General features: G+C 59.6%; 2 protein-coding genes across 6 annotated transcripts in view; one reads left to right on the forward strand and one right to left on the reverse strand.

Annotated features, from left to right (window-relative positions):
- LOC112676390 (uncharacterized) overlaps positions 1-27,361 on the forward strand; it is a 535,411-nt gene that overhangs the window by 320,518 nt on the left and 187,532 nt on the right. The gene's annotated exons all lie outside the window — the stretch shown is intronic.
- On the reverse strand, positions 988-22,382 carry ULK1 (unc-51 like autophagy activating kinase 1). Of its 4 annotated transcripts, none has more exons than XM_025473540.3 (28): positions 22,222-22,382; positions 21,601-21,693; positions 21,476-21,517; positions 14,375-14,407; positions 14,089-14,125; positions 13,213-13,386; positions 13,053-13,126; positions 12,809-12,910; positions 11,758-11,816; positions 11,588-11,670; positions 11,141-11,191; positions 10,704-10,792; positions 9,844-9,925; positions 8,911-8,971; positions 8,698-8,790; positions 8,065-8,187; positions 7,109-7,257; positions 6,893-6,979; positions 6,306-6,574; positions 5,657-5,847; positions 5,184-5,293; positions 4,948-5,091; positions 4,361-4,554; positions 4,077-4,249; positions 3,873-3,991; positions 3,518-3,675; positions 2,661-2,796; positions 988-2,569 (listed from the first exon to the last, which is right to left on the reverse strand). In XM_025473540.3, exons 1-28 carry the CDS (start codon positions 22,330-22,332, stop codon positions 2,514-2,516), a joined length of 3,093 nt encoding a protein of 1,030 aa, XP_025329325.1. In that variant the 5' UTR covers positions 22,333-22,382; the 3' UTR covers positions 988-2,513. The 4 variants fall into 4 exon arrangements, with proteins under 4 accessions (XP_025329325.1, XP_025329324.1, XP_025329326.1 ...); XM_025473539.3 differs by having other exon boundaries at positions 9,844-9,997; XM_025473541.3 differs by lacking the exons at positions 21,601-21,693; positions 22,222-22,382 and having other exon boundaries at positions 9,844-9,997; positions 14,066-14,125; positions 21,476-21,519.

The raw sequence follows: 27,361 nt of genomic DNA on the forward strand, positions 1-27,361 counted from the left end.
AGGGAGTGGGGGAGGGACAGGAATGGGCAGAACAGAGGATCAGGGGCAGTGAGGCTCCTTCGGTGCCGCTGATGAGGGACATGCATCATCAGACAGGTGTCCAGCCCAGCGATGGACAGCAACAACCATAGACCGGGAGTGATGGCATACGCCTGTGTGGGCTCACAGACTGTGACCCACATCCCACATTGATGCAAGCTATTGACAATCAGAGAAATAGAGGGACAGCAGGGGAAGGAGGAGTATATGAAACTCTGAAGTCTATTAATGTAGCAACAAATGCCACGATTGTCTTAATCCTTTGGGCATTTCTTCCAGTTACAGACACATCAGGGGCCCCACAGAGTGGAAGGGGTTCCACCTCCCTGCCCAGTTCCCCACCAGCACAGCCCTTCCTATCTGCAGAGACCGCGCACACACACTGCAGGAAGCCAGACAGGAGCAGACCCCTGGGCCCGCCTCCCCAGGCCTCACACTCTATCTCTCTGCATACTTTCGTATAATACTGTGGTTAGCCTTTTTGGTCAGGAGTTATTTTTAAAACTCACAGAAACAGTATGTAGTTTTGAAAATGCAAATTCTACAACCCAACCGACCTAGAAATGGCCAGCAAGCTCATGAAAGGATGCTGGCGATCAGACATCAAGGAAGCATAGCTCAAACCACAGCACAACCAGAATTAAGGCAGAACCACAGCCCTGCTGCGTCACAGACAGGGTGGACATGGCACTGCCACTGCGCAGTTTGGAGCGGGTTCCCCTCAACCCACACCCCCTGCTAGGTGTGCCCCCAAGGACTAAGACCAGGACCTGGTGGCAGAGGGACAGATGCAACAGCAAAATCACATCTGAGCACCAGGGCCATGCCCTGGGGGTCCGTGTCCTGCACTAAGCCCGGCACCCAGCACACGCAGGCTGACTCCAGGTGGGGACCCAGTCAGTGTGACACACTAGAAATGGTGACAAACCAGCCATCAGCTACACTCACTCAATTCCAAAGGTTTATTTCCTTAAATCAGTATTACACAATGTAACGCAAATGAAGGGGTTGGGAGAATCACACAAAACTCCTTTTAAAGTACACCAAGGGTGGGGCGCTGAATCGTGGAGAACAGAATCAGCTGGCAGCACACACGCTGGGAGGTGGGCAGCACGGCAGCCCACAGGGGCACCCACGAGGGGTGGGAAGCTGCCTGAGTCCCCTCCCGTGGCACCAGCCTCCTGGTGGCCCTGGACCTCAGCCGACTGTAAAGCAATAAATATGCACACATTCCGTGCAGCAAGGAACGAAGTCACTGGGTGTTGAGGGAACATATGACAGGGCTGCCTTGAAGTCCAAGCACAGTGGCAGTATTTCAAGTATTGCAAAGAAACACAAAGATGTCTAGGTCTTGATGTAAGACCTTACAGCCCTTGCCCAGGGCACCCGGACTCAGGCAAGCTCCCTCTGCCCTCTCCAGGACAGAAGTCTCCCCACCCCACCAGCCCCTCAAGGCAGCCAGGACCCAGCCTGCGGGGCAGGGAGAGGGAGAAGAACAAGGACAAGGACACGGACACGACTTTGGCATCAAAACCCATTGTGAAAGCTGGATGTGAGGCTTCGCACCAAATGCCCTCTCACCTGCCCACTACTTCGTGGCAGGGGCAGGGCTGCTCTAACAGGCATCACCACCTCCACCTGCATCCCCACACGATGCTGAGGATCTACCCTTCCAAAACCAATATCCTAAACTCCTACAAATTTTCTTCTTTTGTTAAAAAAGAGCTGCAGAAAAATAAGACACATTTCAGGAGTAAAGTGTAATAGACTTCAACGTCTGTTCTGGGTTCAGAAAGCTTGGTGCTTCGTACTGTCCGTCCCTAAAAGAACATTTAAATAAGATGTCTGTGTCTACCTGAGAGGGTCCCAGGCGGTAGGCACAGCACACACGCTTGCACACGCTCGCATGACTATTTATATATGTATATATGTATATAGGTATGTACACACGCCCTGTAGTACAACAGGCGGGACTGCGCGGGCAGTCCTGCTTCAGGTCTGCCTGCATAAAGTGCTCCATGATTCACAAAGCTGGGTGGGTGGTCTTGGGGAAGGAAGGGGACCAGGAGGCCACACCTTTTCCTGGGCAGAGCGGTCTCGGGGCCTCTGCGTGTCCTCAGCACGTCAGCAGGCATGAGGGCTGCCCTGGGGTCTGGCTGGGATAGGGGACCGGCTACCTGTGCCCACTTGCCTCCAAACTGGCCGAGGATAGTTGTGATTGCCAGGCAGGAGCTCTGCCCATCAGTGAGGCCAGAGGTCTGGCCTGGATTCAGATCCCAGCGCCCTGAAGCCCACCGCAGCATAGCTCAGGCCTGCAGCTCAGGGGGGACCCACCCTCTCTCTCCCTACCACCACCAAGCAGCACCAAGGCCACAGGCTTGTCCCTTCAAGCCTGGCCAGCCGGCCGCCCCTCAAGCCTGTGGGATTGGCAGAGGAGATCCAGCCGTTGGGCAGTGAGCCAGGTACTCCGCGGGTCAGGCAGAGATGCCGGTCAGCAGCGCTGAGAGTCTCCGCTCGATGCACAGCTTGCCTGCAGCACGGGATAGCAGCATGAGGGGGATCCTGCTAGACATCTGTCCCTCCTGCCCCCCACCCCCCCCAGCTGGCCCAGTGGCACTCACACTTCGCAATGTTCTCCACGTCTGCCTGGTCAGTGAGGATGTGCTGCAACCCCTCCATGAGCAGCAGAGCCTTGTGGTAGCGCTGGACACAGTCCTCCCGGCGGTGGAACATCTCGTCCAAGGCAGCCGACTGCACCTGCTCGAGGGGGCGCGAGGGGCTGAGCCCAGCTACCCCAGAACTCCACACCAGGCACACAGGGACCAGACACTGACTGTCACGGCACACACAGGGGCACTGAAGATGGCACGGCACACGGTGAGGACTGCTGAGGCCATGGGCAACCAGCCGGCCACCACCGCCCCTTTGGCACACAGGGTCGCTACAGAGATGGCCTAAGTCACCAGTGGTCACCCTTGGGGAGGAGGCAGGCTATCCCCCAAACGTTTGTTCTGACAGCACAGGTATGCTACATGGATGAATGTTCTCAAAAACAGCCACTCCTCAGAGCCAACTGTCTTTAGGCAGGAAGACCCCAAAGCCACAGAAGCAGAGAAGGTCGTGTGGTGTGTCCCCCCACCCCCCCATTAACGAGCTGCACAACTGAAGCAGGGCTACCTGCAACTGGCCTCTCCTGGAGAACACTCGCCCCCTACTGGGCTTGCAAACCAGGCCGCCTGCTTCCCAGTGGGGGGACCCGAGGGCTGTGGCCAGGAATACCTGTGGGCCAGGGAGCCCGTGCAGTAGAGCAAGGCGGGCTCCCCACCCTGAGCTGGGCCTGGAGGGCCCCAGAGTCAGCGCTGGCTGTGGGGTGGCAGGAGTCACACCTCAGCCTCAAGTCCAGCAAGCTGTAGACAACACCTCCCCGCCCCCCACTGTAGCCCCCACCACCAAGGTCCCACCTGCCATTCCCGCCTACCGTCTGCACAGCATGGCTGAAGATGAGCTTCTCGGCTGTGACGCTCTGGATACGATCCAGGAGCCGTTGCTTGTCCAGGAAGAAGCGTTGCAACCGTAGGCTCAGGCCTTGGCAGGACACCACACTGGCCTTGTACAGTTCGTTCAGCTTACGTACCACTGTGGCAGGGGGCAGGGGCCGGGGCGGACGTGCAGCCACCATCAGCTCAGGCTGCCCTTGAGTGCCCGGGAGCCCCGGCTGCTCCCCACCCAGGCTGGCCCTGCCCCAGGTGACCCCTCATCACCACTCCCCCAACCCTCTCTATGTGACCACCGTCTGTGGCCTCCACCGATGCCCCTGGGGGTGCAGAGCTCACCCTGCTTTACGGTGGACGACAGGCACAGCTTGCCAGCCCGGATCTGGTCAATGGCGGTCTGCAGGCCTGAGGACAGCAGCTCAGCCACCTTCAGGTAAAGCACCAGCTGCTCCGCGAAGCTACAGGGGAACAGATGTGTCAGATGGCCCGAAGGCCGTGGACCCCAGGCCGCCTCCCCACCTTGGCCCCGTGGGGCACACACACCCCCACTCGCGGCTCAGTAGGCTGATCTGGTCGGCCACGACGCTCTCCTGCAGCTGGTACTCAGGTCCCCCGGCTGTGTTGCTGGCACTGCCCCTCAGGGCCGCAATGTCCAGGACGTGCTGGACGAAGACGAGCGTGAAGCGCAGGCTGTGCAGGATCTCCGTGTGCTCTTGCTGCGCAGACATAGGGCAGCTGAGGCAGTGGCTGTGGCTGCACCCCTGCTGCCCCGGGACCTGCTGCACATGGTGGGGGGGGTGCGGTACAGGGTTGGGGGCTAGGCTCACCTCCATCAGCGTCTCCTCAGGGAGGTCCGGGGCCTCGAAGGTCACAGCCCCCTCCAGGTTGGCGGTCACGGGGTCGGCAAAGCTACAGCAGTGGCTAGGGGCCGGGACCTCTGGGGCAGCCTCACTACAGGCTCCGGGTGCCAGGTGCCGGGCAGAGGAGGAGCCCACTGAGCCAAGGGAGCTTGAGGAGCCCACTGTGGGGAGAGGCCAGCGGGCAGCAGCCCTAGTCCTGGTTGTCCCTCATAACTCTCTGATGCAAACCCCCTCCCCAGCCATCTGGACACCTCATGTTATACTCCTCTTCTGCCACCCTAAGCAGAGTCCACTGCAGAAGCCCCATCCCTCCTGGTCCTGCCCACTGCAGGGGGTCCTCCAGTCCAGAGGCTGGAGCTGTGGGTGCATCTGTGCCCTGAGCGCAGGACTCCTGACCCAAACAGAACAGCCCTCCCAGGCAGCTGCAAAAGCAGGTGCTCTGAGCATTACCCTGACCACACGTAAGGACACGACCTCACGCTTCCTGAACCATCCTGACCCATCTGCACTGCCACGTACCCCCTACAGCCTGGAGGAACATGTGCAGTCCTCACCTGAGAACATCCTAGTACGAGGACCCTGGGGTGGCGTGGTCCCGCTGGGGGGCGAGCCCACAGTGAACACCACAGGAGATGGGCTGCTGGCACCCCCAGCACGAGCTCCCGGGTGCAGGTTCCCTCCAAGGCCAGCAGAGGGCGCTGCAAGAGCAGGGGGAGGGGCTCAGGGCCTGGTGGTCAGCCCCGCCCCCCCCAATCCCGCTCCCGCTCCAGGGATGCCCCGGTTGGCCCACCGATGTCCATGGGCTTCTCCTGCAGGCTGTCTGTGCTCCCTGAGTCAGGGGCCTGGGTCCCGAACGCAGCCTTAAGGAGCAGGTCTGTGAGGCGGCCGGTACTAAGGGACCTGCTAGGTGAGGAGCAGTGAGGAGCAGGCACCAGGCCTGGACCTGAATCTCCCAGCCTCCCCACTGCCCAGCCAGGGTCCGTGCTCAGCCCAGCCAGGGGGGCTCCCCACCCTGCCCCAAACCGCTGCACACCAGGCACACAAGGCACTTCACGTGTGCTAGCCATGCGGTCTCCTGCCCCCCTCGCCCGCCCCCGGATGCAGGTACTGTCCCCCGTTGAAGGGACACACAAAGTGCGGCTCAGAAGGGGTCACAGTGGGAGGAGGTACAGACTGGGCCCTGACTTGGGGAGACCAGGTCTGCTCCCGGCCTCTCCCAGAAAGCAAGCGCACGCTAGGGTCAAGGAGGCCCTTCCCACACACCTGCCGAAGGGGCTCTTGTCCTCAGTGGGCCGCAGGCCAGGGCCCAGCTGCTGCCCCTGGAACGGTCCTGCCTCTGAAAGGTCTGGCAGAGTCCGGTTCCGAGGTGGGGTCATGACTACACCCTGCCGGGCCAGGAGGGTCAGCAAGTTCTGGGAGCTGGGGTTCTTGGGGAAGTCGAAGGCGGGCAAGGCCTAGGAGGAGCAGGGGGGCACTGAGACGCATGGCTTCAAGTGTGCTAAAAGCCTGATGCCGGCACCTGTACAGCACCACGCTGCCGCCACCAGACCTCGTTCGCTGCAGGAGGGCAGTGAGCACCCCGCACACCCACCACGCAAACATGTGCCCTCAGAAACCCCACATGCGTGGCTATAGGTGTGTCCTCACATCACCCACGAGAATAGCACAGCGAGGGCTAAGCTAAGCAATGTGCCTGGAGCAGAGCAGGGGCACGTGGAGCGCCTGCATTCTGGGGCCTGAAGCACCCAATTCCCAGGCCCCTGGTCCCACAGGAATCCTGCCGTGCAGGTGGTTGACATCCTGGGCAGGCGGATGGGGAGGGGTCCTCAGTACAGAGCCACCAGACACCTCATGCAGGCCTGGCCACTTCCTCCCACCCCTTTGCCCTGCCCCAGCCCTGGGGCCTGGTTACCTTGGTGGGGGAGCCCAGGATGGGGGGCAGGGGGTTGCGCTGCAGGAAGTCGGGCAGCTTAGGCGAGCCTCGCAGGGGCCGGCAGGATTGCAGCCCGTGGGCTGGCTGAGGGGGGCTTGACTGTGGGTGACCAAACGCCGTCCCCAGAGGGTCTGTAGGGGGCTTGGGCAACTTGGGACGGACGACGTGCAGGTCGGACAGGTTAGGAGCGCTGTGCAGGCGGTAGCCCAGCCCAGCAGTGTGAGGAGAGGGCTCGGGCACAGAGGAACCTGGGGCCAGATGGGACAAGACCTGGTCACTGCCGGGTGAGGCTTGCCCAGCGCAGCCCAGCCTCCACCACCAGCAAGGGGAGTGTGTGGGAGACCCTCAAGTCAGAACCACTCCCCCCACCCCAGCTGCTCCATGGTGTACCTGAGCAAACAGGCACAGGTCACGCACAAGGCGGGCGCACACAGAAGCCCCGAGAGCTCCTCCACAGGCTAAGACCTAAGCTGTGGACACAGTGTCACAGCACCTTCCTTCCCTTGTAACGTGACCGCTATGAGAGCGGGAAGCTGGCTCCTGCCCTAAGCCAGGGCTGCGCCTACCTGGACGAGGGGATCGGCCACCCCGCATCTCGGCTCCCTGTGGGGAGGGTGCCCCGCTCCAGCCCGGCCGCTCGGGGATGATTCCAACTTGAGCAGAGAGAGGAGTCATCAGGGTCATGCCCTGACAGGGAGAGCAAGTCTCCTCCCACACTGTCCCAGCCCGGGGAGAGGCCCAGTCCCACTTCAGACGTGTCCACCAGGGGCATGCAGGTTCACCTTGTGGAGATGGGGTATAGGGCCGGCCCCCACCCAGAGACAGCTTTCTGGCCAGGGCAGCTCCGTGCTCGGTGTGGGATGGGGGTGACGGACTAGCCCGGGCAAAGCCCAGGGGACTGGTGCTGCCAGACCTACGGATGGCGGAGGACCTGGGGACACAAGCAGGCAGGATGAGGTGAGGTCCCAGCCATACACAGTGAGGTCACAGCTGTACAACATAGCTCGTTCCCCTCCATTCAAGTAACAGGCCTCACTCAGGAGCCCTTGGGAAGACTGGACAACTCGCCCTCCTGCCCAGAGCTGTAATGAGGGAGTGAAGAACCCCAGCATTTCCCCTGGGCATCCTCAGACCTGAGGTCACAGTCCCTGCCAGGACAACCACTAGCAAACAGAACCTTCTGTGAGTTACAAAAAAAAGGGGGCCTTCCCCCACTGTTTGTTGAAATTTGTCAAAAATTGATACTGGGGGGGACGCCTGGGTGGCTCAGTGGCAAAGGCTGAGCCTTTGGCTCAGGTCATAATCCCAGGATTCTGGGATGGGATCCCACATCAGGCTCCCAACAGGAAGCCTGCTTCTCCCTCTGCATAGGTCTGTCTCTCTCTGTCTCTCTCATGAATAAACAAAATCTTTAAAAAAAAAAAAAGATACTAGGTTTTGTAAATTCAAGATACACATCCACCAAAAAGTTGTCCTAAAAAAAAAAAAAAAAGAATAAAAAAAAAAAATTAAAAAAAAAAAAAAAAAAACAGAATTTCCACGCATCCGTAAATAGTGGCAGTGAGACTTACACAACTTACAGCCTGTACAACCGTACGTGTGGCACAACAGTGCACCACTCCGAGGAGCCTGTAGGGGGTTCTCACTATGGTTCTCCAGGGCATGCCCTTTGCCAACAGGGGCACCCCTATAGCCATGGGAGGTGGCGGTGGTGGGAGGTGAGGGTGACTACACTCACCGTGTGGTCTGGTACTGGGTGGGTGACTGGAGGTTCTGCTCAATGCGCTGGTAGTTGTGCACCTGGGTGGGGACAGGTATGGGGACCGACACGCCACATCTACTGCTGAACGGGCCGGCCCGGCTGTGGCAGGAAGAGAAGCAGGGGGTACAGAGGGGTGTCAATGGAAACAGTGTGCTGGGCTGAACCCTGGGCCCCAACACATCCTGGGGCAGAGGCCACCAAGGCTGCCTGCCTCCTCCGCTCGCACAGGCTGCTGCCACCCTTCAGGCAGCAGGCCTGTTGACATCCTGCTCACCCCACGTGCCCTGTGCCCAAGGGGCATCTGGCTGGGACCAGCCACTGGGTCATGTGGTCGGTGGTCAGCCTCAGGACAATGAGGCTGGGTCTGGTCCCCGGCTTGGCGCTGCAGGCTAGGGGGTGATGGCAGCGCTGGTCCCTCAGCTCCCCCTCTCCCACCCTCCGGGGACTACGTCCCTCCCACCACAGCCCCTTCTCCTGGGCCACCCATAGAAGCCCGGTGTCCTGCGAGGCCTGAACCAGGACAGGACCTGTGGACGCAAAGTGCTGCCTACAAAACTGGACCTCGGGCTGGGGGGCCACCCAAGCCTACCCCACCCCACCCCTGCTCACCCTGATGGACTTGGAGAGCTGCTGCTGCATGGCGGAGAAGGAGACGGGGTCCGGCCACGGCTCTCCAGGCCAGCTGAAGCCACCAGGGAGCTCCTGGTGGGGACAGAGCATGGAGGGACATGTTCAGGTGGACCTGACCCAGGCAGAGCAAGAGGACAACAGGCAGGAGCGAGATGCTCCCCATGCCAGGAGGGGGCAGGACAGAGAGCTTACCCGCTACACATCAGGCTATCAGGTGGGGGCTTGGCACCAGCCGCCTCGGCCACCAGGTCACCTGTGAACAGGAGACGGGTGATGCTGGGCCTGGGTACCTCTCACATCAGAACAAGTGTCCACTCCACGCTCCTGGGCCACCTCACCCACCACAGCTCAACTCCAGACAGCAGGGGGAGGCTCCGGCAGGGGGAGGTGGCAGTGCTCCCAAGTCCCCACTTCCATCACCTTACCTGACCAGACCTCAGGGCTCTGAAGGTGCCCTCCATACCCCAGAGCCTTCAGCCACCTTGCAGGCAACCAAGGCTCCCAATCTGGGCTGGACCCCCCCTCTGGGACCCTGGGTCTCGGACCTGCCCCATCACCCTCGCTCACGGCCCTGTCTTCCTGCTTGCTGCCCTGCCCTGTAGGCCCAGGGCCACTCCAACCCAGCCCTGTCTCAGGAGTCATGGGATGGCCAGGGGCAGGGAAAGGGAAAGAAGTGTCCACACCCAGGATCTCAAGAAGAACTTAATACCCCAGGACAGAGTTTCGGGAGGGGCTGGGCCTGTCCCAAAGGCCTGAGCACCTGTGCTCAACAGACACTAAGCTAGCAGCAGCTCCCTCCCTGGGAGCAGGCACTCTGGAGGGTGGGGAGACTGGAGAACAGGACCTGAGCTCAGGGACTCAGTCCATGGACCAGCCACAGGGCACCGGGACCACTTGGCTTAGACTCTGTAGCCAAGCTGACCTGATACAGAAGCTCCCAAGACCATCCTGAGGGCGCACAGGTAGAGACAAGTTTGCAATGACAAACCTGCAATGGCCACCCCGTCCCCATTTCCACACCCACACATGTGCACACCACACACACACACACGCACACTCTCTCTCTCTCTCTCTCTCTCTCACGCTCACACACATGCTCACACCAAAGCAACCCCGGTCCCAGACCTGGAAACTGGGCTGGGACCATGACGAAGTCATCTGTATCACAGGACGAGTCCTTGCTGCTGCCGCCAGAGCCTCGGGAGCCCTGCAGGAAGCCAGCAGCGTCAGCCGGGGACGTCAGCGTCTTCTGGAGCTGCTGGTGCATCTCTCCCAGGGACTAGGGGTCAGAGGGAGGGCCACTGAAGCTCACTCAGGGCCTGGGTGAAGCCAGAGCTGCTGGCGCTGACAGAGGGCTCAGCTTGCCCTCCCCACTGGTTTCTGCAAGCTCTACAGCCGGCAGGGCTCCACAGCAGCAGTCACCAGACGGAGCCACCCAGCTCCTGCAGAGCTCCCAGGGAGACTTCCCATGTCTCCTATCAGTCCTGCAAAGGCCTGAAAGGGCAACCACTCCAGGCTTAGGACGTATAGCGTCCAACATCAGCTTTCCACATGGGCAAGACTTGTCAAAAAAAAAAAAAAAAAGACTTGTCCTCACACTGGCCCTGGCGCCCCAGCTCTGTGCCCACCCATGCTGAGGTGCCAGAGACACACACTGCAGGGTGGTCTCCAGGATACAGGGCCATCCCGTCCCCGTTTCCACACCCACACATGTGCACACCAGCACACATGAAAACCCACACCTAGCAGGTCAGCCTCTGAGACAGGAAGGCTGCGGTGGGGGGGCTAAAAGCGGTTTTGCCAACTTGTCACGCTTCAACATTTCACAATCAGGATGGGTCTGTCTGCAGTTAGTGTGAGTCAATCAGACAAAGTCATAGAATCAAAGGCAGGTGTCCTGATGGTCTCCTGGCAGCAGTGTGCTGTCCACACAGGCCACATCCCAGGAGAGAAGCCCAAGGCCCGAGCCCCAGCAAGTGACTCACCGGCGGGGAGGCCAGGTGTGAGGTGGAGCTGCTGCTGGAGCTGCTGCCGGACCCCGAGCTTGGGTACGAGGGCACAGGCACAGGAGGGGCTGGTGGGGGGCAGTGGTCAGCTCACAGGCACTCCTCCCTGGCCCTACAGACCCCCCGACTTGGCCAGACTCCCCATGATGCTAGCTCCAGCTGTTTCCATGGAACACCCCCCACCCCAAGTTACGGGCTAGCCTGTCAGCAGCAAGTGTGGCATCCTGGTCCCCAGGCAGATGCAAAAGGACTATGCAGCACACTGAGCAGAAACTGCAGTTGCCCACCCAGAGGACTCACATGCTGGTGGGGAAGGGGCAGCCCCCAGCCCTATTCTTCTCAACCTACAGCACCATGTCAGCCAAGCCCAAGCCCCACTGTGGCTGTGGGGGCCCCAAGATCCTCAGGGGACTCACACTTCTTCACAGTGGCGCTGGCGTCAAGGAAAGGGTGATGGAAGAAGTCATCTGTGGGAGAAAGGATGAAGAGTCCTGACTCCAGGGTCCCGGCAGGAAAGATGGTGTTCACCTCCATCCACGGCCCCTGGGGCCCAAGCTCCAGCAATCCTGGCACCCGTTCCAGCCAGCATCATACCAGGAGTGGAGGGAGAGAGGGAGACAGCCCCAGCTGCTGGCTCTTCACCACATCTGGCCAAGGCTGGGCCTCCCCACCCACCTAATACCTGTTCCCAGCAGCACTTCCCATTGCAAAACTGGGGTTTTCACAGCCCATGTTTCTGGGAAAGCGGGTGTGGGCAACCAGGAGACAAGGGTGGAGGGCTCCCAGCCAAGAGGGCCAAGCCCCAAACCAGGGAGCCGGCAGGAGAGGACAGGAGGAGTGGGCTAGTGGCGGGGCCTGCTCACCGAAGTCCATGCGGTCCTTGTGGTTACGCTGCAGCAGCGCCAGCAGCAGCTGTCTCAGTGGGGCAGATGTCTCCCTGGGGATACTGGGCAGTGCAAACACAACATGACGTGATCAGCCCCGGGTCAGTTGGGATGCAGGGGGCGGGTGAAGCCAGGACCCAGGCACTTACGTGGGTACCAATGTCTTGTTCCTCTCGTAGAAGAGGCGGAGGTCCTGGGGGCTGCTGGCCTGGCAGGGGATGGCAGCGTGAATGCCCCCACTACACCAGCTGCTCCCCCCACAGCCTCCAAGCCCTGTCCAAGGTCCCTGGTCCCTGGCCACAACTGCCGGCCAGAACTCGTGGCCCTGGACCAAGCACCACGTGCCCTCTATGCTTCTGGGGATGGGCCTCCCTCCTCCCCCATCTAGCCTCTAGACCAGGGGGACCGCACAGGGTGGTCAGGTGGCCCAGAAGCCAGACGGCCAGGCCTCCCTCCCGCTTAGGGCAGACTGGTCAGGGTACATATTCAGGGATGTCTGAATGCGTGCTTCTTGTAAGGAAACAATAGTCCATGCACCTCGCCCCAGCGGAAGATCCCAAAATCTTTCCCCTTCCAGGGGGCGCTATACCCCATGGGGAGCACCTGGCAGGCACGCATGTGGCTGGTCACGTTTGCTTATGCACACTGCTGTGTGACATGTAGTTCCCAGGGCTGGCAGCTTGGCCAAGACCAAGAGAGCATCTCTCCTTCCCGGGGCTGAGTGAGAAGATGGCCCTCCACCTGCTCAGGCAGGGGGACATGGCAGATGAGGAGGGGTGCAGGGAGCTAGGGGGCCAGCCGAGGTCACTGGGCAGTCACAGAAGGCTAAGGGGCAAGTTGGCAATAGCTGAGAGCTGCGTAATCAGGACAGATAGTCGATACGGGATGCGCAGCCCAGCACGGGGGGCTTGGAGCCCCCAGCCCTCTGGAATCCCACTGCTAGTAGGCCACTGCTTTTCAAATGTGATGCCCCCCTCCGCCCCCATGCCTGAAAGCAACTGGGCCTCATGGCACGGATGGGAGGACACAGACTTGCTTCTGACACACACACGGGCACATGCCAATGTGCTCAAGAGCCCTCGGACCCCACCGTGGCCTGGAGGAGGGCAGGGCCCCACATGCCTGCATGGTAGGAGCCACGAGACCACGAGCCGAGTGTTGAAGTGGCGGCCAGCGCCTACCTGACCCAGACTTGCTCACCTGGAAGGGCGCCTTCCCCGTCAGGCACTGGTACACGATGGTGCCGATGCTCCAGAGGTCTGCCTTCCCATCGTAGTGCTGGGACATGATGACCTCAGGGGCCTATGGGGCATTAACAAACAGACACCACACCAGACAACTGCAACACCGTGTGGCAGACGACAATGGTGCAGCCTCGCAGGAGAGGCCATGGGAGCCTCCGACACCTCTTCCCCGGGCAGCAGGGCAGGGGTGGCTCACCTACCATGTACATGGGGGAGCCACAGAGTGTGGCCGCCATCATGTTGCTCTGCAGGTACCGAGCAAAACCGAAGTCGGCTGAAGATGAGGAGAAGCGCATGAGGCGGCCAGCCGAAGCTCTCGAGCCTCCCTGGGCATCCTCCCCTCACCAGCCCTGGCCTTACCAATCTTAACGCGGATGTTGTTGGGGTTGGCGCGGCGCCCACCAGGGTTGGACAGCAAGATGTTCTGGGGCTTCAGGTCACGGTGGATGATGCCCTTGCTGTGCAGCAGACGCATGGCGCCTGCAATCTGCTGCAGGAAGAGCCGGATGGTGTCCTCACTCAGTGTCCGCATGGCTGCAGGGAGACGGGGCGGCTCACCGGGCACCCAGCCCTCCCGGAGGCTTCACACTCAGCGCTGCTCCCACACGCACTCCTTCACATTCCCACCCCCATCCTGCAGCAGCTGGGCACCCGAACCCTTCCACTGCGGGCCGGCTGGCATCTTCCTCCCACACTGCCCAGCACCACCCACCACAACACGTGGTGCCCTGAAGCACCCTTCCCCAGTTACCATCATTCTCCGGAGCCACCTCTGCCCACCACTGGAGAGGAGCCCCAAGACCTGCCCTCAGGGATAGAGGGGATGAACACACCGATGCCAGGGCCACGACCCGGAGGGCACCTACCCCCCCACCTGTGGCAGGATCCCGGGGAGGGCCACCCCTCTGTGGTGAGCCAGGACTTACTGGGCCCAGAGTGCTCGGAACAGACCAGTCCCCAGCAGAGAAGCCAGCCAGGTGCTTCAGGGACCCCGCAGGGCCAGGGGGCACCACATCCCCACAAACCACTTAGGGCCCTGCTCACAAGGGGCCTCCCTGACCGATCTGTCCAGGGAGGCTGTCCCTGATGGCTCCACTGCCCTGTCCATCTTCCCTAGCAAGTGCCAGGGGAGATAGGAGGACCCTCCGGGGCCCTGATTCATGTCAGACTACCTTGCAGGCTGGGTCAGGGTGAGACTGGGCATGCAGCCCACCTGGCCAAGGGGCGTCCACTCACTGTGCAGGTAGTCAGCCAGGTCCCCGCCATTACAGTACTGCAACAGACCATTGGAACACCGGGGTCAGCGGTCAAGGCAAACCCTCCAGCCCTTCCTGGATTTCCCCACCACCCTACACCTGCTCCCCTGCTCCTGGCCTTCCTGGGGCAGATGTCCCTTGCAATCACCCCTCAAGCACCTGCCACGGCCACCAGGGCTCCTGATGGGGTGGGCCCTCAGCCCACGGATGACAAGGAAACCAGGAGAGTCTTCCCTGCCCTCACAAGCTGGGCCCACAAGACTCACCTCCATGACCAGATACACGGAATTGGCCATTTCCTGCAGGACACAGAAGTAGCAATGAGAAGTGCAGAGGAACACTCCCCTGCCCCCACTCCTCTCAGCCTCAGCATGACGTAGGCGCTCAGCACCCATGCCCTCACCATGCCACCTGGGCTACAAGCGAGGCCAGTGAGCACGGACACCAACGGGCCTGGAGAGCCCCACAGACCCCTGTACCAGCACCTAGCCAGTTGAGTGGTGGCCAGTTGAGATCCTCTGACAGCCGAGTGGGCCTGAATGAGAGGGGCAGCAGCCAATCAGAGAATGCTGATGTTGCCAGGTCTGGGGAAGAGGCCGAGGTCCCAGGAGAGGTGTCTGGGGTAGACATGGACTCTGCCTCTGAAGAGCACCTTCAACTACCTTCACTGCCCCCTTCTCCGTCAGGATCAGGGTCAGCCCCACCCTGAAGTTTCAACAGGGCTCCCCTTCGTGCACCACCCTCCAGGGGAAGACCCAGGTCCCGAGGAAGGACCCAGCCCAAGTAGGAGTGCCTTGACGCACAGACTTCAGAAACCACACCTAACTCCAGGATCAAAGATGCCAGCAGAATTATAGCTAGGCAGTGCCAGCCCACCTCAGGCCAGCAACGGCAGCTAGGCCAGCTTCCGGCTCAGCCACTCAAGGACCCAGGGTGCCACTGGCATTCTTGGCTGTGTGCATCCCCCGAGAAAGAGGAGCCCCAGGCCAGGCCACGACACCCCCCCACCCACCCACCAAATGCCAGCATCCATACGGCTCTGTGCTACCAGCATGCTTCATCTGCTGGCAGGGTCTCTGTTACTCTCTACTGTCCTACAGATGGTCCCTCAGATCTGCCCCAGGAAGTGGCTCTGAAAGCAAGGACCTTCAGTGTCAACACACCACCAGGCCTCAAGAGCCACAGCAGGAGCCCTCTCTGCTCTGCACTGTGTCAGGGGGCGAGCCTGTGAACTGGCCCCAACACTCTCAAAGCATGGTGCGGGGAGGCTAGGGGGTCCCTAGGAAAGGGGCAGGGAAGGGACCCCAGGAGGGACCTTTCTCCAGTCACTGGGGGAGGCCACCTCAGGCTGATCCACCAAGGCCTGACCTCCAGCAGTGGGCCACTACCTTCCAGCCCTACTCAGGTCTCAGGGATGCTTTTGACCCCCGCCTGTCTCCAGATAGGGACCTGGAGCTAGGACATGAATTGGTACACTGGGGATACTCCATGTTTAAATGTCAGTACCCACCAGGGCTCCACCGACAGAAGACCTATGTCCAGGACAAGGACAACCTGGGGAGCAGGCTGAGTCGTGGGGTGGGCTCTCAGGGTGTGGGAGCCCAGGGCTGACATGCTTGTGCCTGTATGCCCCCACCCTGCATTCCTAGGCCCGTCACTGGTCCTTCCGTGCCAGCTGTAGGAGAGAGATAACACAGGGGCAGCTCCAGGAGAGTCCCCTGGGGGCGGGCCTGGCCCAGAGGGGCAAGAGAGAAAGAGAGAGAGAGAGAGAGAGAGAGAAACAGAGAAAGAGAACACGCCTCAGAGGCGGGAGAGGCAGGGGCTGGATCCAGCAGGGGGTGGGGCAAGAGAGAAGAACCCAGGAATAACTTGGGAGAGGCAGCACACGGGTCACTTGCCACCGCCCTGACCACAGCCACTTCTGCTGTTTGCTGGGCATGCTGCACAATTACTCCTCACCATGAGCTCCAGGGAATGCTATGAGCTTTCTGGTCTGCAGTGGCCCAGAGAAGCTAAGTCCCTTGCTCTGGGACACACAGCAGAGAAGCAGAGCTGAGACTCAGGCCCAGGCACGTCCAGAAGAGCCCCAAACCCACCCTGCCGAGCCAGGACAGACAGGGCCAAAGTGACAGGCAATACAGAGACAGATGGGGCATTTCCTCCCCACCGAGTGTTCTCAAGGACTGACCTACCAAGACTGGCACGGACACAAGGGCTGTGTGGGAGCCTGAGTCCAGAGCCTAGGAGCCTCCCTCACCCCAAATCTGGGAGGCCCCAGACCCCACAACAACCCACCCTGTAAAGAAGGCCCCCACAGCAGAAGTGACAACAGAGTCCCCTTTGTACTCAAGAACCCACAGGACCCTGAACACAGCCTGGACCCTACTCCCACCCCAATCCCCACATCCCAGCCATGGCAGACTTCCAAGTGTGAGAATGTGATGGCAGACATCCTCCCTCCAAAGACCCCACTCCACAGGCCCCCAGGGCCCCTGCCCAGCCCTGCGCATCTCCCATCCCCACTGGCCCACTGTTCATAGCACACTCCAGGCCCTCCCTGCCCCCAACAGGAGGTCACAGCTTATCGCCTCCCCAAAGGCCTCCTGCCCTAAGACCACACTGAAGCCTCCCCAAGTCCGTGAGTGACAGGCCAGGGTGCCACTGGGGCTATGTGGGGGCTCTTCCTCTCCACTCTGACCTCTGTCCCTGTGGCCTAGGATCAGCTCCACCCTCCAGTGGGCCCTCCGAGGCAGGGAGCGGAGTGCTAGCAGGGAAAGAGCACAGCAGGGCTGGGGCTGACCCAAGAGAGCCAAATCGGGGTCTCCCACCACCCTGGGGCCAGAGGACAGCTTCAGACCAGCCCCTTCCTGCATCTGTCTCCCCACCGTGACACCCTTAACTCCACTGGCTGGCAGAAGCTGAGCCATCTCCCAGGTGAGGTCAAGAACATGCCCAGGCCTGGGAAGCAGAAGTCAGCTCCAGTGTGTCCTCAAGCCTGCCCCTGTGCCAACACCAAGCCAGGTCCCAAAACAGCCTGGCCTCACTGTGGCCCACCCTGACGGGGACTGGGAGAAGGTGCAGGCCCCCTGGGTGGGGCACTCTTCCAGAAAGGCTCTGTGCCCGAGCCCCTCTGCTGGGGCCACTCCCGGGTGTCCCCCACCCCTCTCAGGTGGTCAGCTCACCACCTACCACCACAACCCAAATGGCTTCAGACCCACTTCTGCTGGCCGCCACACATGCTAAACTTGGTTTTCCCAAGCTCCCTTGGGAGTGAGCAGGGGCCACATAGGCTCTAGGCACCAAGGCACCTCCCTGGGGTCAGTCTAGATTCAGTCTACACACTTGAAGTTGTCAGGACTGCTTGCAGGGCTCCAGAGAAGCGTCAGATCCCAAGGAGCTCACCTCCTGCAGGAGGCAGAGGGGAACCACTGGCAGGTTCTTGGAGCTCATTATAAGGTTAGTACAGAAACATACCCGTGGCCTAGGCACAGGCCGCCTGTGTCCTATGTCCTATGGGGAATGCGCAGGGATGCCCTCGCTGCTCCATCACCAGCTACCCACACGCCCTGTTGCCCCAGGACAGGGCAGGTCTGTTCCTGTCACAGGCTACCCAAGGAGGAAATAGGACACATGGAGGTCCTGTCATTCTGCCCCAGTCAGACACCTGGCAAGGGAGGGGTGAGGCTGGGCAGGGAAGCCTCAGTGGAGACCACCCCACCATGCAGCCCAAGAAAGGGGATGATGAATCCCAGCTTGTGCCCCCAAGGTAGACAAAGCAAAGCCTTTACAAGGAGAGGACATGGAGCCCTCTCCATCCCCTGGCAGGGTGCCCAGAGGCCCTGGGGATAGGGCTGGCCTGAGCGTCACAGCCAGGTGTGCTGGGCGGCCTGGCACGGGCATCCAGGCACGTAGGAGGCCACCCCGCCATGGGGCGCTAAGGTGCTTTGCTTAATAGGATCCCACTGCCTGCCTGGGCCAGGCCTGGTGGGTGGGCAGGCACTGACCTACTTAACTCCTCGGACACTGGCGCTCTTGGCTCAGGAAGGTGGCAGAAGCCCCAGTGGGGGCCAGAGCACAGCTGCCCACAGAAGCGGGGCTGCTCCCCACCCCGCGCTGGGCTCCTGCGGCCAGTTCCCACCGGATAAGGGTGCCTGGCCCCACCCCACTTCCTCAGGGGAGCCTCCTGGCACTGCCTGTAGGTAGGTCTGCCCGGCTCAGGAAATACAGGGGAGACTCTCAGGGCAGGGCGGGGCGTGAGCTGGTACAAGCCCTCAGAAAACAGAACCCACACGCTCCTCCCAGAGACCCGGCAGGCCCAAGCTGCCGCACACCACAGTGACACCACAGACCCAACCCACACATGTGCCCGCGGCAGCTGTCGGGAGGACACTGACGATGGGGCACCAAGCGGCGACACGGACCCCGCACCCGCGGTGTGGTGTCAAGGGCACCAGGATAGGCAGCAGAGCTGTGGGAGTCCAGGGCTCAGAGTGGGGGGACCTGCAGAGAGAAGTCCCCACAGACGGCAGAGCCCCGGGTCCTATGGCCACAGAGAAACTGGAGGGCTGAGCTCCTGGGGCAAGCTGCGTCCCCCTTCTGACCTCCCCAAAGGGCTTAACACAGCATTTCGTGATCTGCGTTTCCCACTGTCCAGCATGTATTACACTTCAAAATTTTAAGTGGAAAAATTTAAGTTATAAAGATAGATAAAAACAACAGTAACGTGAAGCACCTGGGTGGCTCAGTGGTTGAGCGTCTGCCTTTGGCTCAAGTCATGATCCTGGGGCCCTGGGATCCAGTCCCTCATTGGGTTCCGTGCAGGGAGCCTGCTTCTCCCTCTGCCTGTGTCTCTGCCTCTCTGTGTGTCTCTCATGAATAAATAAAATCTTCAAAAATTAAAAAAATAAAAAGTCCAACAGGAATCATGCTGAGGGCAGGTGGCATTCCTAATACACACACACATAATGAGATGCTCAATTTGCTCACACACAAATGAGAAGCCTCGGGATCCCTGGGTGGCGCAGCGGTCTGGCGCCTGCCTTTGGCCCAGGGCGCGATCCTGGAGACCCGGGATCGAATCCCACATCAGGCTCCCGGTGCATGGAGCCTGCTTCTCCCTCGGCCTATGTCTCTGCCTCTCTCTCTCTCTCTCTGTGACTATCATAAATAAATAAAAATTTTAAAAAAATTAAAAAAAAAAAACAAAAACAAATAAGAAGCCTCAATCACAGCGAGTGAAAAACACTGAGAGGTCATTTTCCACCAAGATGGAAGTCTGATAACCAGCCTCCTGGCAAGGATGTGGGGAGACCGGCCCTTCCGTACGCAGCCCTGCTGCGTTGTCCAGTCCAGCCCCTGGGGACCACAATTTGGCCACTGTCCCAAACTAGAAACACGCATCCCTTTTACCCAAGGATTCCTGTCTAGGAATGTATGCTGCAGATACACACACGGCCAACACTAAGCGCAAGGACAGTCACCACCACCATGCTGCTGCCATGTCAGAACGCCATCAGTGGGGGACTGGCGAGGTCTGCTCTGGAACATGGGGCAATGGAACCCAGTACAACCACAAACAACACCCACAGCCACACCGTGACAACAGCTAGGAGGGCACACAGGGTGCACCATCCAACAGCTCCATGGTCTCTACCACAGGAAGATATGGAGGCACAGACAGGTGAGGATACTTGCCCAAGGACACACAGCTCGTTCAAGTTTGGAGCTACCTTTAGAGCCAGGATTAGAACTAGGTGACCTAGCTTCAGAGTCGGGCTCTAAACCACTGTGCTTAAGGGGTGGCGACCTTCCCGGGAGAGGGCTGTAGTGTCTTACAGACGAACAGAGACAGCGGTGTGGAGTGACAGATCCTTCCCCAAGATACAGGCCCAAACGGAAAAGCCCTTTAGGTGCAGAAGCAGATGGTATGCGGCCAAATGGTATATAAGGACACGCTCCTACCCCTGGAGAGATCCAGAAACTGCCAATGTCGGTGTGGGTGCCTCTGGGGGCAAGACAGGGGCCAGCAGGGAAAGGGGTCTCCTTTTCCCAAGTCCCCTTTTATAATCTATTTTTCTTTAGCCAAGTTCCTTATTACCTAGTTTAAAAAGCCATTTTTCCTGGGTCCCGTATGTCTTAGAGGAGTCTAAGGACTGGGGGAACACCCCAGACCCCAGGGCTGAGGGCACAGAGCCCCAGAAGAGAGGCAGGGCCCTCAGAGCAGAGAGGCCATACTGGCCTCTAAACACTTCCTCCAGGCAGGGGAGGCTGAACAACCACCCACACTAGAGGAAGTAGCACTGCCCACAGCCAGGTGTGGTCAGGATGGGGAAGGAGGGAGTGCCAGGGACCCAAGCAGGGGAGGACAGGTAAGGTGTGACAGGGAGGGGAGAGAGGGAGCAGTGGGGCCACCCTCCTGGCCCCGGGACACTGTGTCTCAGTAGCCTAGTGCCCGGCTTCCAGGTACTCGCTGGGACACTGGAACTGTGCCCTGCCCATGTCACCTCACATCATGCCACAGCCCCCAAGGCCACAGCCTGGCTCTGCAGGGGGAGGGAGGAGGCCACCAACACACAGACAGCCCGGCTGGGAACTTCCCCTCAGCCAGGGGCTGGTCCCGTGGCCTCAGTAAACAGGTTTCAAAACCATTAGTCAGCACTTTGGCCTGCAGATCTGCTGCCTCAGGTTCCCAATCCCCAAACTGGCTCTCCAGGGTCTGGGACCCTCACTGCCTGGCCCCACCGGAGGCCCCAGGGGTGGGGAGGGGACCAGGCTGGGGCCTCCCATGCCGGCCCTGGGCCTGAAGTGGACTCATCAGACTGAGCAACTGCCTCCCTCCCTTCTTCCCTCCCGCCTGGGCTGTCGCACCCCAACTGCCAGGGAGAAGGAATCTCCCTGGGCCCCTCCCCTCCCCCTAGCCTGACGCAGGGAGGGACCGGCCAATGCTGGGCCAGAGCAGTGTCAACAAACAAGTGGCAGCACCACCCTGCCGCCCGCCAGCGCTGGGGACAGGACCCCTCGGTCAGGGCCACTGGGTCAGACAACCAGGGCCCACACTGCAGCTGGCCAGACCTCAGTGGGTCCCTGCGGCCCTGTGGGTGCCTGGGGCAGCCAGGCAGCGGGGACGGCAGGACTCTCCCCACATCCCCAGAGGAAGCTGGGCCCGAACTGGGCCGAGGAAGAAGTCTCCAGGGATCTGGTCAGGCCTCTCAGATGGGCAGGCCAGAGAGCTACCCTCTCCCAACACGAGACCCCGGCCGGCCTGGGACCCAGCTGCTGCGGCCTGAGGCTGTGCGCCGGCCAGCCTGGGAGGGTTACGAACACAACCCCCCCCCCCCCACCACCACCAGCACAGCCCCAAAGCTTACCTGAAAGTCATACAAAGCCACGATATTTTCATGTTTCAGTTCCTAGGACAGAAACCCAAGTCTCTTAGGACCAAGGCTGGCTCACCCACCACCCTGCTCCCCTACAGCTTCCAATGCCCGCTCACCTTGAGGATCTTGATTTCTTTCCCCAGCAGTGTCTGGGACTTGGCCAGGTTCTTCTTGTTAATGCACTTGACCGCGACCTCCAAGTCGTGCTTCTGAAAACCAAGCACGATGTTCCTCAGGGCCCAGAACCCAGGCATCCTTACCGGGCCACCCCCAGGCCAGGTAAGCACCTGGGAGTGTGTGTGTGTGGGGGGGGGGGGGGTGTTCCGGTGCCAGGAGCAAGACCTGGGGTGTGGAGTGGGAAAGAGGTGTCCAGAGGAGGTAAGGGTGAGGGAGTCGCGGATGCGGAGATGGGGTTCCCATGGCGGGGGTGAGCATGAGAGTCTCTGGGTGTGGTGTGGGGATGGAGGGCATGAGGGTCCTGGGGTGTGAGGAGGGGTCCCGGGTGTGTGGCAGAGATGGGGGAATGAGGGTCCCGGGTGAGGGGCAGGGATGGCTTCCCTGGGCGCGGGGAGGGGTGGGGGTGGGCAGGTACGAGGGGCGAAGGCCAGGGAGGAGGGAGGCCCAGGTGAGGGGCTGGGATGCAGGGCCCCAGCCGAGGCAGGGATGGGGGATGGGGCGCCCGGGCGCGCGGCAGGAGGGCCCCCGCCGGGTGGTCCGGGCCCGCCGGCGCCCCTCACCTCGCGGTGGCGCCCCTTGAAGACCACGGCGAAGGCGCCGTGCCCGATGAGGTCCTTGCGCGAGAACTCGAACTTGCCCACGGCCTCCAGGCCGCCGCGGCCGGGCTCCATGGCGCGGGGCGGGCGGCTCAGGCGGCGGCGCGGGCCGGGGGCGGCGGGCGGGGGGCGCGCCCCATCGGGCAGGCAGGGCCCGCCTCCAGCCCCGCGGGCCGCTCGGGGCGCGCGGGCCGCCCGGGCTACCGATGCGGATCCCTCCCGGGTGCGGCGAGGGCTCGGGTACGGGGTCCGGCCGCGACTCTAGCGGGAAACAAAAGAGCCGCGGCCGCAGGGGCCCAGAGCCTGAGACACCGGCGCAGGCGCAGTGCGCGGCGCGGGGCGGGGGCGGGGCGGGGCCTGGCGGGGCGGCCGGGCTCGGGGCGGGGCCTGCGGGGCGGGGCCACGGGGCGGGGCCAGGCCGGGGGCGGGGCCAGGCCGGAGGGGCGGGGCCAGCATTCGGCTGGCCCCTGGGGGGTCTGACCCGGGAGGCTCTCCACCGCGGCCGTGCCCCATGTCCCCTCTCTGCTTCCTCCTGTCTGCACAGCCGCATCACTGCCTGGATGTGGCCTGTGTACCCCAGGGTTAGGGACCGCACAGAGTAGACCGGGCTGCTGTAGAGGTGCCGCATTTTATTCATTCATTTTTTAGTCGGCTGCACACACCAGCGAGAGCCCAAGTGCGTGGCTCCATCTCAGACCCTGAGATCATGACCAGAGAGGAAATCAGGAGTCGGAGGCCTAACGACTGAGCCCCCCAGTTGCCGGGATGTGTCCAGTGGTAACGAACTGTCTGCCACATGGAACCTAAACATAGGAAATCAGAGGGAAAGCTTCTGTAAATCATTTCATTGGGATGATATGCAGCAGATTCTCAGACACAGTGTTAAATAGACACTCAGGCGTAAAGTGCTCCAAAGTTTATAATTAAGAGGCCAGACAGTGACTGTGCTACTGGTTTTCATCTTGAAGTCCCTGGAGGGGGTGCATATACAAGACCCCGAGAGCATACCGCTGCCATGATACGCGTGCAGGTCAGGGTATTCACAGCGCTAGGCTATGTGTTTCCAGTATTAGGTGTAACGCCTCTCCCAGGGCTTTCCACATGCCAGCCTTTCTCTGTATTAACTCATTTGTTGTTCCTCCCAGGGACTCCATGAGATACTTGTTTTATGTCACCATTTTATAGATGAAAAAAACGAGGCCCAGAGAAATGTACCCAAAGTCACACAGCAAGCAAGCAAGGAGCCAGATCCTCACACAAGGAACTGTTAAGTGGCTGTTTGGGAGGAGCCAGTGCTTTTTGCTGTACACCCCGCATACTCATGTGAATGATTCTTACCGCGATCCATTGGAGGACTGCTTCCATCAATACAGAGGGTAAATAGTCCTCCTCTCTGCCCCCCCAGCTGCAATCACGCCCTGAATGCTTGCTGCTGGCTCTGCAGCCAGGGCCCTCCCAGTGCCTACACTGCCTGCTGCCCTGGGGGGACCCCACTCACAATCCCCCAGAAGCCTCTTTTCAGGCTCCCAGCCCTGAACTGAGGCCAGAGGCCACCAGAGCTGCGAGGGACAAGAGGTCTCCTGGCCAAATGCCTTGTTTTTCAGGGGTAGGGTCCCCCGGGTTGAGGTCAACCATGGCAACTGTCAGGTCGGTTTCTATCCCTCAGTTCTCCAGTTATGTTCACTGGGGGCTGCTGCAGCACAGAGAGAGCACCCGCCTTCAGAATGGCTTGGGGGAGGGGACACAAGAAGGGCAGTAATTGCACAACAGGTCATGACATTGCAACTGAGGTAAGTGTGAAGAGCAGGCTGGCAGAAGGTGGGGGTGCAAGGTTGCCAGAGGGTGCAGGTTCCTTGGGGCAGGAGCCCAGACCACCCTGGGAAGGAGATCTCCCACCTCAACTCCACAGTGAAGTTGGAGCAGGTGGGTGGAGGTGGGATTTGCATCTGGAGGAGGTTCCTGGGCCTCCAGGGGGAGGAGAGGCTCCCCTAGGGAGGCTGGGTGTGCCCAGTTCCCAACTCTTTATCCTGTGGGCCCTGCTGGTCACTGCCAGGCTCCTGCCCCCCTCTGTCTCCTGGTCAATGCTTATGTCCTCATGATTCACAGCTGCAAATCTGGGTGCTCGCATGCTTCCCTGGGCGCACATTCCCAGCTGAGGGTCAGATGAGCTCTGTCTGGGGGCAGTAACCGCATCGTTGGCCATCAGGTTTGATGTTATTGATCAACAACATGTGTTAAATAAGGTGTCTTTAAACAGAAACCCACATAAAACAGATTACATATAAAACATTTGACAAAGACACAGTGACCAGAGGCTGGCAGGAACCGCACCCCGTATCTCCCCTGGGGAGCAGCATCCCACTAGTTCCATGTTCCTTGTTTGCATTGTACAGGTACCATGACCAAGAACCAGCTGTAAGGGCTGTGTGTCACAGCACTCTCTATAGGAGGGAGCCCTTATGCCCACGTTGACCCTGGGAGGTCAGCCCTGGTCCCTACTCGCTCTTCATGGGAGCAGACACTGAGTGCCAGAGAAGCTACCTTGGGGCAGCCCAAGGTCACACTGCTAAGTGGCTGCTCTTGGGTTTGAACCACCAGTCTGGTGCCACTGCACTCGCTTGCTCCTCATCCTCCTGGGTCCCCAAGGCAAGGACTGCGCCTATCCATCCCTGACCCCCGGAGCTCAGCCCAAGGCCTAGCAAGCAATAAGCAAACTTTGAAAGGAGGTTGAATGAACTTTAAGACCTCCTCACTCAACATGCAAAAACCCACCACCCACCAGATGGCCCCCATGCCACTTCCACCTTCTACAACAGGAATGGTGTCATTTCAAAGGTCCTGGCAGTGACTCCCAAGAGACTTAAGGTGAAAGGCGAGTGCTAGGAGGGGGTCTGTGATCAACTAGTAACATCTGCCACAGACACTGGCGTGTGGGGTGGTTTTCGTGCGTTCAAACAGAGGGAAGCCCACATTCTTGTATCGCTGTGTCTTCAAGGGTGTCAAACTTCCTAAAAGTTAAAAACTTTCTTTTTTTTTTTGTAAGATTTTATTTATTTATTCTTGACAGAGAGAGGCAGAGACACAGGCAGAGGGAGAAGCAGGCTCCATGCAGGGAGCCCGAATGTGGGACTTGATCCCAGAACTCCAGGATCATGCCCTGGGCCAAAGGCAGGCACTAAACCTCTGAGCCACCCAGGGATCCCTAAGACTTGGTCATTTATAGAGATTTGAAGACTGTTAGAGTAGATCTGTTGGTCAAATACAAAACTGTTTATTGTTCTCAGGGGCAAACCATTAACCTGTGATTATCTTTCCCACTGCAAAGGGATCATTTGTCCTATGAGTTCACATGGAGATAATATCACAGGCCCAGAGCCTCCAATGGTCAGCAGAAATTAGACATAAGAGGATTCGCAAACTATATCTAAGGGGCCCAATCCAGCCCTTCTCTTGGCTTTCTTCTTTTCCTTTTTATTGTGATAAAATAAATTTGAAACTTACCGTCTTAACCATTTTTAAGTGTGCAGTTCAGGGGTGTTAAGCACATTCACACCGCTGTCAGCCACCACCACTGTCCACCTCCAGGACTCTAGCGTTTTCCCAAATGGACACTCTGTCCCCACTAAACCCTGACCCTGCCCCAGACCCTGGTGCCCACCATCTACCCTGTGTCTGTGAGTCCATGGCTCTGAGGCCCCCAGGTCAGTGGAGTCATGCAGTGTCTGCTGATGACCAGTTCACTCCCTCAGCTTCATGTCCTCAGGGCTCGTCTGGGTTGTGGCAGGTGTCAGAAGTTCCTTCCTTCTGAGGCCAAACAATAGTCCACTATATGGATGGACCCTGTTTTGATTGTCCACTCATCGATGGATCCTGGGGTCACTTCCACATTTTAGCCACTGTGAACAATGCTGCTACGAACACGGGTGTGCAACTATCTCCCTGAGATCCTACTTGCAAGTCTTTGGGGCATGTACACAGAAGTGGAATTGTTGTTGGATCATACGGTAGTTCTATTTTTAATTGTATGAGGAAACTCCATACTGTTTCCCACAGTAGCTGCCCTGTTTTACATTCCCATCAACTGGGCAAGAGGGTTCCAGTTTCTCCACATCCTTGCCAACACTAGTGATTTTTTGACTTTTTAAAAATAGACATCCAAGTGGGTGTGAAGTGGCTTCTCACTGTGGCATTGATTTGCATTTCCCTGGTGATGAGTGAGGCTGAGCATCTTCTCATGTGTGTTGGGCATTCATTTGTCTTCTCCAGAGACATGTCTATTCAAACCTTTGACCAGTTTTTAATCAGGTTGCTATAGTTGCAGTTCTTTATAGATTCTGGATAAAACCTAGCCATGTCCACTTGCCTATTTATTGTGTGTAGCTGCGTTGGGGCTGCACCTGCAGAGCCGAGCAACCGCGTGGCCTGTGTGGCCTGCAAAGCCCTATTTCCACCTGACTCTTTACGGAATGGTTTGCCTACCTCACCTGGGCCTGGTAAGGGACCCTGCAGCACAGCAAAGAAAGGCCATGCCACGGTCCTTTCTTACCAGCTGTGGGTTATTTCCCCAAGCAGAAACCTAGGAATTCCAGGAAGCCCGGGTGGCTCAGTGCTGCCTTCAGCCCAGGGCGTGATCCTGGAGACCTGGAATCGAGTCCCACGTCGGGCTCCCTGCATGGAGCCTGCTTCTCCCTCTGCCTGTGCCTCTCTCTGCCTCTGTGTGTGTGTGTGTGTGTGTGTGTGTGTGTGTCTCATGAATGAATAAATAAAATCTAAAAAAGAAAAGAAAAGAAACCCAGGAATTCCAGTCAATTCCTGTCCCTGTCACCTCGACCACAACTCCTAGGGTGGGTCCACTCCTCAGATGTGACCTCTAGCAGGGAAGTGGGCCTGGGGCCAGTGTCCCCTCCCCCACTCATGACCCCCTCCCCCAGCACTGTGCCGACAGCTGAATAACCTCCCTGGAAAATGGGAGAGGTCCCAAAGAGGATTAAGCAGAACAATGTTGATGAGCTGGCTTCTTCTGGAGGAGTCCTTCAAAAGGACAGGATGCCTCCCTGCCCGCGGGCCCCAGTCTGACTCCAGCCCTAGAGCTTGCCCCCAGGAG

Source organism: Canis lupus, chromosome 26, assembly GCF_003254725.2.
Source record: "Canis lupus dingo isolate Sandy chromosome 26, ASM325472v2, whole genome shotgun sequence".
Classification (NCBI taxonomy): domain Eukaryota; kingdom Metazoa; phylum Chordata; class Mammalia; order Carnivora; family Canidae; genus Canis; species Canis lupus.